This window comes from Schistocerca serialis, chromosome 9 (genome assembly GCF_023864345.2).
Source record: "Schistocerca serialis cubense isolate TAMUIC-IGC-003099 chromosome 9, iqSchSeri2.2, whole genome shotgun sequence".
Lineage (NCBI taxonomy): Eukaryota > Metazoa > Arthropoda > Insecta > Orthoptera > Acrididae > Schistocerca > Schistocerca serialis.
This window is the reverse complement of record NC_064646.1, coordinates 168,133,984-168,151,406: the sequence shown is the minus strand read 5'-3', so window position 1 is coordinate 168,151,406 and position 17,423 is coordinate 168,133,984. Positions and strand designations below refer to the sequence as shown.

General features: G+C 40.3%; 1 protein-coding gene across 1 annotated transcript in view; it reads left to right on the top strand.

The window, feature by feature from the left end:
* LOC126419201 (snRNA-activating protein complex subunit 3-like) overlaps window positions 1–17,423 on the top strand; it is a 64,984-nt gene that overhangs the window by 11,210 nt on the left and 36,351 nt on the right. The window contains exon 2 of the mRNA XM_050086336.1: window positions 3,946–4,123. Within this exon, the coding sequence (XP_049942293.1) occupies window positions 3,946–4,123 (178 nt within the window). The remainder of the gene's footprint in view (window positions 1–3,945; window positions 4,124–17,423) is intronic.

Sequence of the window (17,423 nt, the reverse complement as noted above, 5' to 3'; positions counted from 1 at the left end):
CTTTTCTGGTGAAACAAAATAATCCATAAATTCGTTGCACATTTCATTAGCTGACGATATTCAATTACATGTGTTTAGGGGTTTTTATGGTATATTTAGCTGATATGTCTTTGTGTCCTTCTTTTCGACACAGGTATTTTCATACCAGTGTTGAACACACAAAGCTACTAAAAGTTTGAGAAAACCTCCCAGCAACTGGCATATTTGGCAAATACTTGTAGCGAGGTGCAAGAAACTGTTTCCAGTAACTCGCAGAAGCTGATGAAACTCGTGAACATTTACTGCCCATACCTTTTTCTTCCACTACAAAAATCATAGTAAATATCCTGTGTTTGTGGCCATTATCATTTGGTCTCTGTACATTTATCTGATTAAAATTTTGGATATTAAAAATATAACTATAACACTGGTTAGGTACTGCATGTGACCATAATTCTACTTGTCTAAATTTCATATGGCAACCTTGAGTGTGTTACAGTGCTTTGTTGAGTCTAATAATTCATTTTTAGGCTAACTATTTTTATTACTAGTTTGTCACAACAGAGCCACAGTTTTTTCTTGTAAGGAAGATTTTCTACAATGAGTTATAGTGGCATGAACAAGACATAAATTCTTGCTGAACTTTTAGTAAACAATGAATTATCATAATTCAGTGATTTCATGTCAGATCACAAGGAAATTTAAGAGGGTTCAAATGAAGAAGAAACAGAAGACAGTGAAGGAACAAACCATGCAGGCTACACTCCAGATATATATGTTATAAATTCCGATAGAGTGTACCTTGCAGCAGCTCTGAGCCAATGTAGAAGGGATTTTGCCAGCATAGTCCATGAACCTCAGAGAACAACTGCTGGTGGGAAACTAACTAATATATGTGTGAAGTATTCAAGAAATTTTTCACTCCTGAAGTTGTTAGGAAAATTGTTGAGGACACAAATGAAGCAGCTCAAAGAAAAAAATGTATCTCCTGTTTGCAATTCTAAAATATATGCCTTAATGAGAATTTTAATGAGGATTTATCAGTACTTGAATATTTCATTATTGGATTTACTGTCAAGTTTAGTGGGAAGAGCTGTATATGGAGGAAGTATGAGTAAGACAAAGTGATTCATTTTGATAAGGACGCCAGGCAAAAAGACATGCAAGTGTTAGTTACTTCACCAAAAAAGAAAATCCACATAACCCTATACCATAATTCCACTGACAGAGAAATAGAGGATGTAGTTCAGATGCCTGGACCATACTCTTCAAAAGGAGGTACAAGGAGATAGCTACTGTCATTGTTTTATAGACTACTTGATATAGCAGTAGTAAACTCATACACACTATTAAAGACAAATGTGTCCAAGTGGAATGAAAGAAACCCAACACCGAAAATTGTATCTGCATGAATTAGGCCTTGAACCTTTGAAACCATGTGTAGAATACTGATCCGAGGACTTAAAAGGACTCCAATTGCTTATCATTTATGATATGGGAGTCTTCCTTGGATATAAATGAGTAATTATCAAAATTACTCCAAATGAACTAACTAGGAAAGCAGTGTTGTCTGACTGAAAACTTTTTCATGAAAGTTTTCAGTATACCATAACCTGTATATGTGAGAGTTTTTTAATTAATTTTTTATTTATTTTTAACTTTCTGTCAAGGGCAGAAATTTATTATGCAGGTACAAGATCAAAGAGAGTGTAGAAATTTTGGACAGCCTCTTATAGCCTGTAACACGGGCAAATTTTGGCCTTGGTTGTTGCTCCTGTGTAACCTAAAATAATTTGATGCTCCTGGGGTTAAAAACAAATTTGAACATCTTACTTTGCATTACATGTCTGTCTTCCACTACATTGTTGCATCTGCCCAACTGAAATTGTGTCAAATAGTTTTGTTTCTTACAGCACGATAATATGTGCAGTAATGTCGAATTTCTGCTTAAAACATTGATAATACGACTGTGGTGGGGTGGCTATCCAGATGAAGCTATGAGTGCAGGCTGCAGGATGAGGTGGCAGGCAGGCTGCAGGAAGCAGGGAATTGAGGTTTTCCTAGCTGGATGGAATGTGTCTTGTCTACAGCTAGGCAGCACAGTATGGAGGCCCCAGTGGCTTGGTAAAAGGGTGATGAATTGTAATATTCTACAGAAGACACACAAAAAGCCTTACAGCCATCTGCTACATGAAGACTACACACAGCTTACTGAACTCTTCATCCAACTGACACTTACAACACATCAAATGATGCCAGCAATTACAAGTAGTAGTTACTTTTACTGCATTTACTATGGAACAATTTGTTAATAAGTATACAAATTTTATCTTTTTATATGCAAACAGTGCTGTAACTATGAATTCATCCATATCAACACACTTCATAAAATCAGCATAAGTAAGTATCCTGTCTGTTATCCAACAAATTCGTATGTTTAGTTAACCATATCTGATGTTTGTAATGTATTTAAACTAGTAATTTGACTAGGAACACATTGTCAGATGTTGAGCAGTGGTCATGTGATGAAGTATTTAAAGGAATGTGCACAGCAGAGCTTGAGGTCTTTTATTTAGTTTCATGTCGAGATAAAGTCTTCTGGCCAGTGTTATTCAGAGTGGTGAGATCGGTGAGTTTAGGGAAACCATAGGAGCCGCAGGACCTCTGTCTGTATTAGTGGGACTCAGAATATTTTGTGGCCGTGAGCTGAACACTTGAATATGTTTCAGGACATTGAATTTTCATGTCGTCTCTGTGATTGATTCTTTTGCAACCATACAAACGTTACCATAATTTAATGGTTCATAAGTAGCTGTAATTTTTTTTAGTTTTGCTGCATTATATGATTTCAAATGTGTGACAAATTTGGTCTTTGTCTTGATGGTCTTGATAATTGTGAGCTTTAGATTTTTCTGTGAATGTTAATGAGATTTTGTGCGAACAAAGTCTATGATTTTGCTACTGATGCTTCGTGAATTAATGCACAACTTCGCACACTTATTCCACACATGCTACTGTCTGGTGGCCTAAATGCTCTGCTTGCCTATGCAAACTACATTATGCACCACTACTTGAATAAAAAAATATAAAGCAGTCATAAATCCAAAGATTATTTTGAACACTACAGTGCTTTACTGTATATGGTGGTGGTGTGCCGTTGCCTTCCTCTGACCTTTGACCTGATTTACCCAGCCAGCTATGGGGGACCTACAGTTTAGCATAAGTTCCAAACCATGGTGCAACTCAGCATTTTTCGCATTGAAAAACATTGCCAGAGGAGAAAGAAGTGGTAGGTTACATATCCTAGGATTGATAGGGGATCGGATCTGAGGCATGTGGATTTGCAGTCTGGCCCTTTACCACGGAGTCACCGAGCCACACACAGTTGAACCATTAATTTACGTGAATCCACCATTCACAAATATGTTTATGTGCTTACAGACACTTTTGCTTCAGATTACAAACAGTGTTCATTCTTTCCTTATATTTTACCATTACACAATGTATTTCTTGCACTTTATCACATTTCTCAGCTAATCAAAGGTTACAGGATTAAAATTGTGGTCAAAAATGGGCGTAAAAGCAATGGTGCACAAGCATCCCCTACTGACGTCAGGAAGTTGTGCTGAAGTTGTAGGCCATGCAGTTTCCACACTGGCTATCACTCTTGTCCCATTGTAATTGAGTTTCTCATTCATGGATACAATTTGTGATAGACAGCCACCGATTTGTTGCACCTGGGGCTCATCCGGAGTAGTTACAACAATTTCATTGCAGACTGTGTAATTACTTTTTATAGGGGGTCACTAATTGCTATTTACGTTGTTCAGAATGAAAATAATGTATGTTATCTTAAAGAGACATTGAGAGTAACTTACCCCCACTCCCCTCCATCAGACACACATCATTTTTAGTTTGCCTTGCCATTAAACATAATTGTTAATTAGGAATTTGTTTTCATTTCAGTATTTCAAAATTAAAGGTTCCTGGTGAACCAGAGCAAATACCTGATGTGTATTTAAATGGCATGTGGTACTTGAATGAAACTTGTGCAGTTCCAAGTGGGTGTAATTTGCGGACGCCAAAGTTTCTGAATGAAAGAAAGCTATCACGGAATCTCCCATATTCCAACAGAATTTTTCATGTAAGTGCACAGTTTTTAATAAGTTTGTAAATAATATTAATTTTAGAGCTTCGGATGATATTTAGTTTGTGTGTAGAAAAAGATTGTTTGGATAATCTCGTACCAGCTTCACCAACTTCTGGCTGAGCATGATAATGGATGTATCTGCACCATTACTGATGATAGTGAAAAACAACCTAATCCTTATGGCCCATAAAGCAAATATGCAATAACAGCCTCAGAATCGCTTGTTCTCCTCAAATAAATGGTTGAGCTTCAGAGCTGTTTACACGGCAGAATATTTTCACTGTATATGTTTTAAATTTTTTAAAAGTTCAACCATGTTAGTGTGGAACAAATTAGCACTGGGCTGGTGTGTCAGTCAGTATGTCAAGAGGTGAACCGCAGCAAGCCTCACAACAAGACAGACAAGAATGCAAGTGCTGCTGTGATACTTTACAAGACTCTGTGAGGTAACGCTATGTAACTTCACTGCCCAAGTACCACTACAAAACTGAATGTAGATGAAAAAGAACTGAGCTAGAATTATTATTGAATTTACACAGTGAAGCAATGAGCACTGAAAGGTCTGCTAAATGAGGACAAATGCACTCACACCCACAACCACAGGCGCCGATGTGACCAGTTAAATTGAGAGGCTTTCAGACCTCTAGAACACATTCTGGCATGCTGCCGTTCTGTAAGTGTTGTTAGAGCCAGAGAGATTGAGAGTGTATTAAGTTTCAGTGAAACAATGACGAGACTGATGACTGACAAGCCTACGACTTGCTTGCTCACTTAAACACTGAGTCTTGATGCATACCACAGCCTTGGTCTGCTGCCGTTGCTACCTATTGGGTCATCACAGATAATGTGCAAGCTGCTGTCATCACACTGATCAGGCAAGACACATCAGAGTACCCACCTGACCAATTTGTGAGCATCTGCTGCAGTCTTGGTCGATCTGTGATGGATTACCAGGGCCTAATCTTCACAACCGAGTTCCTGGACCACAGTCGGCAGTCTTGACCTGAGCACGCCACAGGCTGTCGTAGATAGTGCTGGAGTGGGACACTACTTGGTCACTGGGGAACATTTGGGCATGTAGTGCCTTCCTTGCCCCACTGTCACCGCCAGAACAGCATGCGACCAGGGCACTGAACTGTGGTGACGACGACATGACTTGCTGATGAGGTGTCGGCACTTCTCCATGGCACATGCGCTTATGCCTGGTCACCAACTGCAGCTGTGTAGACACTTATACCGCTGTACATTTTGCACAAAAAAATAAATGTTCTAGATACCGCCGTATTACTGACACATCCGGGCATGCACTGGACCACTCAACCTTGCTCTGCTCTCGACCTCCTGATCTCAACACCCACCAGCCAGCCCACAGGTCACAAAAAAGCTAAGAGAAGCTAATAATGATAACTTTATTTGATGCTTGTGGAATGGTTTTGAGTTCCATTTGCATACAACAGTTGATGATCCTACAGCATCCCCATTCTGAAGATCATGACTGATCATTTCCAACAAATATGCGGAACTGAATGGATGTGTACAATAAGATTGCACTTTACCAACAGTCTTAACCAATATCTGCCAAAATGTTGTTCTGCTCTCCAAACAATGGATGTCTGCACTGTGTGACTGTTTCTCTCCCCCTCCTGGAATCACAGTAATGAGGATGGTGTTTCGAATGATTATACATCATTCTCAGAGAGTTGTGAAGCTGAGTGCATCTGAAGACTAATTCTTCAAATGAACGTTAGTTGTAACTGAAACTTCCATAACATATTTTGCAACAAATTTTAATTCTTAATGTTATTGACATGTTCTTCACATACTATAATGAATTACTACCACCATATTTTGTCAGAGAACAAATTTGTTATAAAATTGTTGAATAGGAGAAAAAAGTTGTGTAGTCATCACAATTTTTTACAGTTAACAACATACTAAAAATCCACACCAATATGATGCGAGTGCGATGGTGAGGGGGTGTTTACTGGTCATTTTTCATTTTTTTACTTGAATATCTTGAAAACTGTGGCTTCTAGTGAAAATGTTTCCTGGTACACAATCAAACTATATTTCCTACAGAAAAGCCATCTTAATTTTTTCTCTATGATTAATAGTTTCTGTGTTACAAAGGTTGAAACAAATGCATATGATTGAAAATATGTTACTGGTATAAAATTGGTTACTGTGAAGTGAGGTTGCTTCAGAAAAGATATTAAATGTATGTATTGTGCATAAGAGCTGTAGAGCAATATTGAAGGTTTAATTGTGTTGTGGGGGTGTAACAGGGTGGAGGATAGAAGCACGAGAGAAGGTAGACTGCCAGGTTGTCATCACACTCTTACTACCTTAAAAAGTCTGCAAACTATGAGCAAGCTGATGATTCCCCACTCGATCTACCCAACTATATCACAAGAAGCAGCAATGGAGTGTTTAACAGTTACACCAACTCTCCACAGTGCACCTTACAAATTACTGACAATGCCATGTGCAGACATGCCCTGATGTGTTTATTTTCCACAACGTGCATTAACATTACAGGGAATACAGATACTAATAATACTAATGCAAGAAAGAAACATGGGCAGAATCTACATAAATTCCTGCACACTACTCCACACTTCAAAAGGGGAAATTGATTCTTTGTCATATGGTATGGCAGCTATAGCATTCTTATGAGGAAAGCAACTTTCCCCAACATGATCACTGCTTGCTTTCCATTTTGCAGACTACATCCACAGTATTTGCTGTCCAGCTCTTTTATATGAGTTGACATAAATAACTTCACTGAGTATGTGTTTACATTGTTGTTATTTTCAGTTTATTAAATGAGTGCTTGTTTCCAGTGGGTAAGTGAGCTGTTATGTTAAGTGTTGAACAGCTGGAGCTGTCAAATGTCTACCACATTGAGGAGCCTGTCCCTAGTGTAACACGCTGTTAACATGTATTTGACAATGTCAGTTTCAGTGCCTTCACAATCACTGCCTGGAATAGTTTCCACAGCACGACGTGTATCAAAGGCATCACCCCAGCCTCAGCTCTCTCAACATCCAAAGAATCCCATAGACTTGAATTGGCTTCCTCTGCAACAGAAGTGGATCATCTGGGTGTTATTAAACTTCAGATATCTCAGCGTGTGTCAAGCAATCCATTAAAAAGATTACTGTTCTAGACTTGAATGTAAACAGTCCCATTCCATCGGACATATTCACATGCATCTGGGAAGATATGCTGTGGATGTGTGTTTCCAACCAACATTGAAAAGATCACTGACAACATGACTCTCGCAATTATACATTTCTCAGGAACTGCTTGTAGAAAAGTGTTGTACATAAAAGCTCACTTAATAGCTGAAAATAAGTACTCATTTATGTGATATGAGCCTTAACTGACACATGAGAGTGGTCTGCATTGTTCTCGGAATGGAATAGAAAAAAAGTACTTACATCACTGAAACTTCTTTAATTTTTCATTGTAGTCTCATTGTAGATTAATGCACTTGGTCCAACGATGTTACAGTGCCTTGATCCCATCTCGAAAATGAGTTTCCTCCAAACCTGCAAAATAGTTGCGAACTCCAGCTATCAATTCTTCGTTTGAAGTGATCCTTTTTCAGTTTTGGGAAGAGATGGAAGTCTGACAGAGCCATATCAGGTGAATAAGGTGGGTGTGCAACAATTCATATCTTAGTTCGTGTAATGTTGCCATGGCAACAGCACGTTCGCAGGTGCGCATTCTCTTGATGGAAGGTGACTTTCTTCCTTGCTAAACCTGTCCTTTTTTTTGCGAACTTTTGTTGCAATTTGTCCAGGGGGTTAGCCAGGTATTCTCCAGTAATTGTTTCCCGGTAGGGAGATAACCTACAAATAGAATCCCTTTCACATCCCAGAACACTGATGCCATGACGTTTCTTGCCAAAGGAATTGTCTGCTTTCTTTTGGTGGCATAGAATAAGCATATTTCCACTGCTTTGACTGCTGTTTCCTCTCTGGGGCATAGTAGTGCACCCAAGTTTCATCTGTGGTCACAAACCAGAGCAAAAAATCTTGTTCGTTTCTCCTAAAATGGGCCAAACATTGTTCCGATATGTCCTTTCTCGTGCGTTTTTGATCCAGCGTCAAGTCGCGGCACCCATCTTGCAGATAATTGTTTCATTTCTAATTCTTCAGTTAACATGCGATACACCCTTTCATATGACAACTGGCGCGGGTGAGCAATTTCACACACTTTCAATCGGCAACCCTCCATGACTGTTTTGTGCACTTTTGCAATGATTTCTGGAGCAGTGACACATCTTGGCCGGCCACTGCATAGATCATCATCTAAGCTCTGCCAACCAAATTTAAATTCATTTGTCCACTTTGCAACAGTAGAATATGAAGGAGCAGAGTCCCCCAGTGTATTCTGGAAATTTGCATAATTGGCATGAATGTCCTTTGCTTTCATACATTTCTTTATGAAGTACTTGATCACTTCTCAAATCTATTTTTTTTTTTCCCCTCTCCTGCCCCCCCCCCCCCTCCACCCCCCAATCCCATTTTCACAAATCCCTAGGCGGAAATAACAACAGAGCCACAGCTCTCCTCCAAGAGCACTGACATGGCATGTGTTTACAGGCAACAGTCCAATTAATATCATGTGAACAACTTGTTGCAGTAGCACTGACTTTTCATGGTGATTCCAAGAACTTTTCAAACCACCCTTGTATATGCTGCTTCCAAAGTTCTTGGGTATACTGCCAAATTGAGTTTTTGTCATGACATTTCTGCGAACAACCGTTCCACCATCAGATGGTGCTGATGGAATGATGTGTCTGTTGTGTGCTGACAGTATTCATGCCTGCCAGTCCAGTGTTCAGGCCTCGTTGGGCCTGTGAGGTGGGGGCTGTGTGTCTGCAGTGATAGGAAGGAGAGTCTGTTGCCTTCTACCACCATCCCTGTCACATCTCGCATCTGAATGTCATATTCTGTTTTGATGGAGCTTAGTATTGGCTCCTGTGCCTAAGATGGGATACTGTGTCCCTGTTGATGGAATTATGTCACAGTTTTCAATCATTTCTTTGAATATGGAGTTCCAAAATTTATCAGTGGTTTGCTGGTAATTCATTTGATGTTCATTTCCAGTGCATTGTTCTGCTATTCCAGTCTAGCTGGGCAGCAGTAAGCAGGTTGGGCACCCATGTTCTGTATGTTGATCTTAGATTGTGCTGATCAGTTGTCCAATATAAGTTGTTTCTGATTTGAACAGTTCTCGGGTATCCGACTGGGTAGCATCATAATTTCTCCACAATATTTTGGCAGACGTACATGCTGCCATCTTCAGGTGGTGCCTGACGAATGCTGTGCTGTTCATCTCGGTGCCCTATATATACTAGCCGTTACCCCCTCCACCGTTCCTCTCCTGGTGTCTTCGGCACAGCGGCTACTGGGGGTGGTGGGGGAAGCGGTGCCTGGGGTCTGCAGTCTCCCTGCTGCTGCCGTCGGGGGCAGTCCTCGATCTCTGGGACCGCATCTTTCTCTCCAGGCTGAGTGCAGGGTTCCAAGCTTGACTAAGTTGAAGGCTGCTGTCTTTATTAATTAGATAGTCATGTAGTCGGATTTCGATGGCCTCTTTAGTAACGCAGTCCCAGAAGTAGGAGTATTGACAGAGTATTTTTGTTTTTTCATAGTCCATAGTATGGCCAGTCTTAATACAATGGTCAGCCACGGCTGATTTAGTGGCCTGGCGTATTTCGGTATGGCGCTTGTGTTTGCGGCACCTCTCTTCTACAATGTGGAATGTCTCCCCATTGCATGATTTTCCACACTGACAGGGAATTTGATAAACGCCTGGTTTTTGAAGGCCTAGGTAATCTTTCACTGAACCCAGTAGAGTCAAGGTTTTTGCAGGGGGTTGGAATACACATTTCACATTGTGTTTCCCCACACAAGCGTATCTACATATATACTCAGCAAACATCTGTGAAATACATGACAGAGGGTACCACATGGGAAGAATGACTGCTTAAATGCCTTTGTGGGTGCTGTAATTAGCCTAATCGTAATTTCGGCCAATTTGGGAGTGATATGTATGGAGCTGTGGATACATTATTTGTAGATTCTTCATTTGACGGTGGTTCTTGAAACTTTGTAAGTAAATTTTTGCAGAATAAGTTGCACTTATATTCTAGAGTCTGCCATTTCAGGTTTTTCAACATTTCTGTGACACAGTCTCACATGTCAAACAAACCTGTGAGTATTGGTGCAGTTGCTCTTCTTTCATTTTCAATATCCCCTGTTAGTCCCACTTGGTATGGACCCCACAAACTTGAGCAGTGTTGTAGGGTATGTCACACGACTGTTTTGTCAGTCACCTTAGTGGACTGACTGCATTTTTCCAGTTGGTGTCAATAAACAGAAGTCTACCACCTGTCTTCTCTCTGGATATGACTGAGCCTTATGTAGTCATTACATTTCAAATACCTGTGTACTGTTACTCCTGAATATTTTTATGAGTAGAGCGACTCCAATTGTAATTCATTGTTGTTTTAGTCTGTATTTTTTGAATTGTACTGTTTACATTTCTGAATGTTTAAAATAAGTTGCCAGTCTTTGCTCAAGTTTCACTTCTTATCAAGATCTGAATATTTACATGGTGTTTGTCAGGTAGTACTTCATTATAAATAACTGCACTGTTTGCAAAAAGTCTGTGGTTACTATTAATACTGTCTGCCTGGTTAGTAACATATAATGTGAAAAGTGTCCCCCACACAATTTCATGTGTATGCCTGAAATTAATTCTATTTATTCTTCAGTTTCAGCTTACCGTTGACAGGGAACAGCAACTTTATTTAAATTCCCTAAATATTTATTAATGATTCTGTCAACAGTTGTATTTAATGATTAGGTGACTAGTTTTGAACCCTTATATGTTCATTTTCAAGCTCGGCCTACTGAGGCTGCCTTGACAGTGCCTGACCTTAATAATAAAAATTGAGTGGAAACACATGCTTTATAAATGTTAGCAGGATGAATGCCACAATCCACACATGCCTGTTGCCAAGTCAAAATCAAATTTCATTCATCTTGTTAACATTTTTAGAACATGTGTTGCTACTCAATGTTTATTACTAAGATTGGGCACTGTCAGTGCAGCCTCAGTGGGCCAGGCTTGAAAATGTACCTTTAAGGGTTCAAAAGTAGTTGCCTAATAAATAACTGCAGCTGTTGACATACCATTAATAAATGCTTTAAGGAATTTTACTTATGTTGATGACTCTCAAATCAAAATAGCATGCTACTCCTTCCATACCAATACATCTTCAGTGCAGTCAAAAATTTTGTTAGATACCCATAGAACCATAATTTTGTTAATAAATGATGCTGTGGTACTGATTCAAATGCTTTTTGGAAGTCAAGAAATACTGCATCCACCTGACTGTCTTGATCCAAGGTTTTCAGGATGTCGTGTGAGGAAACTATCAGTTGGGTTTCATGAGATAGAAGTTTTCAGAATAGGTATTAGTTGCAATGGATAATGTCATGTGTTCTAGGATTCTACAACAGTGGATGTCAATCAAATTCAGTGGTAATTTTACAGATCACTTGTACAACTATTCCTATAGATGAGTGTGATGTATGAGATTTTCTGATGTATGAGATTTTCTGAACACTAGGCTCAGCTGTCCCTTGACGGGTCAGTGGTATATTATGGTTGAAGTTAGCACTAACCTAGCTGCAAACTACGTATAGAATTTGATAGAAATTGCATTAGGCTCTGGGGCCTTGCTTGATTGTAGCTATTTTAGGTGTTTCTCAGTGTTGCAGGCACTGATATCTGTATCATTCATCTCACAGTGTTGCAAGATGTAAATTGGGACAGTACTTTTGTATCTTCCTTAGTAAATAAACATTTGAAAACAGAGTTCACCATTCTGTCTTTTGCTTTGCTACCCTTAATTTCAGTTCCTGTATCATCCTTCAGTGTCTGGACACTAAAGTTTGGTGTGATTAACAGCTTTACATATGACTAGAATTTTTTTTTGCCTTTGTAGTAAAACTTCTGATAAGATTCTGCTTCACATATTTCCGTCTTTACAGCCAAACACTTCTAAATCAGTGGATCTGTCTATAGCTGTATGCTTCGTTTCACACTTATTATGCAGTAGTCACTGTCTCTTTAGAAGTACTTTTACAGTTGCTGTATGCCATGGGGGTTCCTACCATAATAACATTTTTTACTAGGTACATTTATATCCAGTGAAAGCACATTGATTCGTGTTGGGATAGCTGTCAGTAGAACACCTGCCTGTGAAAGGCAAAGTCTCAGGTCTGAGTCCCAGTCCAGTCCAGTCCAGTCCACAGTTTCAATCTGCCAGATAGTTTCACACCAGTGCCCACTCTGCTGCTGAGTGTATATTTGTTTGAATCCAGTGCATGGACAACTATTCTTTTAAACTTCAGTGACAATACTTTTACATGCTGGAGCCCATAGCTAAGTGTTTTATTTTCTTCTTTGAGATATGATATGACTGCCTCTTTATCTAGTTTACTGAACCTGTAAATGTGCCTACTAGTTTTAGCTGTCCTTTGTACTTTAGTAATTGTCACAGATACCAGTTTTGGTATGGATGTCCTCAGTGACATGATGGCAATTTGTTTGCTGTTTTGTGTGGCTTTCCAAGCTATCTGTTCTAGTTAGTTTTCAGAGAATGCATTTAGTAAAGCAGCTCATACATGATCAAAGTTGTTTGCCAAATTTGCCCTTTTCTACCCACAGGTTTCTCAGACTAGCCCAAACACATACCAACAAAGTTTGTCAGTTTCATCTCTCTATGGAAGCAGACACTGTTTGTTTTGCACACTATTTTGACACTAGTGGGAATGACTACCAAAGCAGACAAAGCATTTTGTGCGCTGACTTTACCATTGTGAATAAAGAAAAAAAAAAAAGAAAACAAGGTGGTGGTCCAGGAAATGGCTGAAAATGAGAAACATATCCATGAAAATCTGCTAAAGGAAATAATACTGCCATAATCTGATGAGTACATAAACTTTCTCAGAATGGACAACCAAGCTTTTTATAATTTGACTTACTTCAGTCTCTCATTAGAAAAGAAAACACAAATATGCGAAAATTTATTCTCTTCTACTTGACTGTCTAACGACAGTTCACTAAAATACCATCACCATATGCATAATCATGGAAGAACAAAAGAGCTTCGATTTTTTATTTAATTGCACTCTGGCTTATATGTTGTGCACAGAATATTGATTTTCTTATTAACCTCTTCTTGTGTAATATGTGGCTGGAAAGGTGCAACACTGTATCATTTTGATAGTCGCAAGAGCTATTTTGTTTTTACACCTAATTGTTGTAGAAGTTCGTGATGCAGTGCAATAAATTATAATAAAACTCTTTTCTGCTCAACATGTGCAGCACAACATTAATGCAGAGAAACATCCACCATGTTGTCAAATCTGCCATCAAACAATATTTCTCTTAAAACATGCTGTATGTTCGACCAACGTAGCAAAGCTTGACAAATTGTCTAATCGTGTATGGGCAGCATATGTCTTTCCACACCCATCACCCACATCAATCAGTTCTTGGATTATTAAAGCCGCCTCTGTTGATGACAATGTGATTGTGGGACAAACATACTCAGAAACTGAAGTTTTTGGTTATGTATGGGGATGAGTCTGGTGGTCAGTTGAAAGACCCAGTTAAGACTTTACATGCACCTGCCCTGAAACTGAGCACCTCAAATGCAGCCTCAGTTTCTCTGACATTGGATTTGAGTTTCTTATTTACTGGAACAAGTGCACCATTTCCACATCCCATTAGCCCATTCTTTTGACCCAAAAAATTCTTTGTTGTTAATTTAGGGTTCTAGGCCCATTCTCTTGTCCCAACAATCTTTTTGTTGTCAATTTTGGGTTTTAGTCAGCTTTCTATGGCAAGTATTATATGGGGTTAGCTTTTTTTTTAGGACTTACAGCAAACTCTGGGATTTTGTTACAAATACTTCAGCAATTAATGGCCAGGAGTGAGACTGTTCTATCTGGGGGGGGGGGGGGCCGCATTTCTCTGGATCTTACATTAAAACTTTGCGTCTCGACAGCTGTGCTATCTTCAATGGATGCAGAGTCACCTAAGCTAAAAGAGGTTTGTGTGGACTCCACACACACACTGTCAACCCGCTGACTAGCAGCCTCTGACATGAATTGCACCCATCGCCTATTTAGGGAGGCCGTAAAGTCTCTGTCCTACATCATAAGAAATCACAGTGCAGCTTGTTACAGAACCTTTGAAGTCTCTTGTTTAAGCATTCTGCTTTGATCAGAAACTGAAGACACATCAGTTTTGGGGATAGTGCTGCCGATTGTGAACTTGATTGAAATTCCACGAGGAAAGCTGGTTTTGTCGACTTCATCTGCCAGTTTCTGAAACAATCCAAGAATCACATCAGACTCCAGATGAGAGGCATCTTTTGTTCCCGTGCATGCCACAGTCTGCAGTTGGTTGCATCTTCTACCTCAGCAATGTGTTTGGACTGCCAGTGATTAAGAGACCCCATATACTTTTGAGCTTACTTCCCCCTGAATTGTGTTGCAGCAGGGTTCCCAGTAGGTGAAGTGTGTGTCATTGCTTCAATTTCAGTGGAAGACAGAATGTCAGACCGCTTGCGACCTGATTGGTAGGTAGTCAGAGAGTGCGCAGGATAAGGTTAAGGTTGTGGATGGGGCCATAAACAGTTACTGTGAGTTGCACAATCAAACACACAACTTTATTTTTCTAAGAACCGCTTATTCACACGTTGGCTTAAGGATCACAACTAAACAATATGACTGAAGGCATAGTTAAAGAAAACTTAAGATGCTTTCTGGGCTGAAGGCCCAAAACCACACAGCAAACACAAGAACGACTGAAGGCCTGGCTTAGAAATCAAAAGCAATTAAAAATAGAAGGTAAAATTTTTAAAAAATGCAATGAAAATAATTAATGGTTGAAGGCCTACACTACACGTCTGAAGGACAACTATAATTAAGGCACATTAATAAACAATTTTTTCTAAGCAAGAACATTTCCTTTCAAACTTACAACAGAATGGCCAAAGCCTGATTAACTTATTGCAGAGCTGCAGGCCACAGACAAATTTGAAACCACAGCTGAATACCTGAACAAGTCAGATAACTAATTTAGAATAAATCCCTTGCTTCTTATTAAAAAAAATAAATAAAAAAAAGCCTTTAGAGAATACACACGGCTGAAGGCCTTAAGGGGTTCATGCAAATCCTTGCCTGAAGGCCACACACAACACAAAGAACAACTAAAGGCTTAGGGCTGGATTACAAAAAATTCAGATAGAACAATTTCTAAGGATAAAAGATTTTTTAAAAAACAATCAATGCTCAAAATTTTAGTTCAACATGGCTGAAGACCTTTATGTAAAAAAAAAAAAAAAAACTGAATTAATACACGGCCAAAGGCCACGCACAACGCTTCAACTAAAATGAAAATCACTATTTAAAACAAACAGAACAAGTGGTGTTGAGAAGTGTTCGAAGGGTCAGCCTGGGAAGGTAGCTCAAACGTAAGGTGAGGTGAGACAGTCATCCAAGAGTTGAAGTTACGTAGTCAGATGGCAACCCAAACTAGGGACGGCCCAAGGAACAACCAACAATTTAACCAATTCCCTTCCGTTCGACCAACGGAACAATCATGGAGAATATTGGCCAAGGACAAGAATACAAACAGCATTACGCCTCAAGAAATCGGCGTCTAAAAACCGGCATGGGAACAATAACTACTCTAAGCAAAATATGAACCAAACCACTTAGAAGGCTGTCGAACTACACACTGTGCTGGAAAGCAACTACATGACGAGAAAAAGGCACGCTGCCTACAAACTATGCTAACGACCAGGGCAGGTAACTGGAGCGTTAACGGCCACAAGGCAGAAAATACCACTGGTGCACTTCACTGATAAGTAACAGTCAATTTAATGATTAATCACAACATAGGAAGACAGCTGCAATGTTTTGCTGACTCCAACACATCATACGATGCTGCTGGCCTGAACAGCCAAGGGGGCCACAGCCTGCAAATGAACGAAGAGAAGTCACAATAGTTGAGGTTTCATAACAGATTAACTGATCACTCAACTTCAGCGTCCAGGTTCAATGGGCAACAAACTTGTTGCTCTCGCAGCTAGCGCTTCACGATCCGACAGTGCATGCACATTGCCAGCGCCCCCAGTCTGGCCTCGCACCGTGGAGACTTGCTTTATGCTCCGTCCGAACCGACTCACTCCATCCAACGCGCAGACAGCATTACAATAAATGGTCAGTCAAAACCACAAGATACACACGGTTCCGCGTAAACACTTCCACAAACAACTCGAACAGTACTAAAACCATTCACTGAGGAACAACAAGGACAAATCAAGAGTCGACACACAGAGAGAACCCAGAAGCAGTCGGAAGACCAACTACACGTCGCCCGATGAGACAACCGACTGAACAGCCAACCAACGGTCATCCCTGCTAAAGTCTCCTTCCATGGGACAGTGCATGTGTGTCACCAGCGGTCGGGCGAGTACTGGCTGTGCAGACCTCATTCCCTACTGAACTCACTGCACACCACGACCTGGAAATACTAGTGGTTGCTCCAAAGATAGTATGACAGTTCTCTTATCGATAGCGCTGTTGCTGCCACTCATGGGCGGGCAGGCAGGCCAGCAACTTAGTGACACCAGTGAATCAAATAAGTAACAGGACAGCAGTACCGCAAAGACAAGATGTCAAGTAATAAACGGCACAAACACGAGTTGCGCACAGCTCAACCTCCCCCTCCCCCCCCCCCCCCCCCCCCACCCCTCAAACATCAAACTGGGGATCACAAGCCAAAATGAAATTGACCGGCAGTTCCTTAATGAAAACAAAAGACAATGGCCATGAGAAAGCCGCAAGTGAGACACTCACTCGGACCCACCCGTGCAGAGGGAACACCTGCCCACTGGGCACCCAACATCCCTGCACCAGGAAGGGACTGATCTAAGTCCCACGAGATGACCAACCCAGGAACCGTTTCTAGCTCAACAATGAAAAGAGATACCAGAATTTGAGGCAATAAGATGATGTCTTTGAACTAATGCATTAACTGTGCCTGCACCCTGTCCGACTGACTGCCACTAGATTGAGTGCCTTCCAAAACACTAATGGTGTCCTCAAGGCCCCTAATTGCCTTAAACAAAGCTCAAGGGCTGCTTCTGTCTCAACCACCACGCCTGGTTTGGTAGAACAGAGTGGATCAG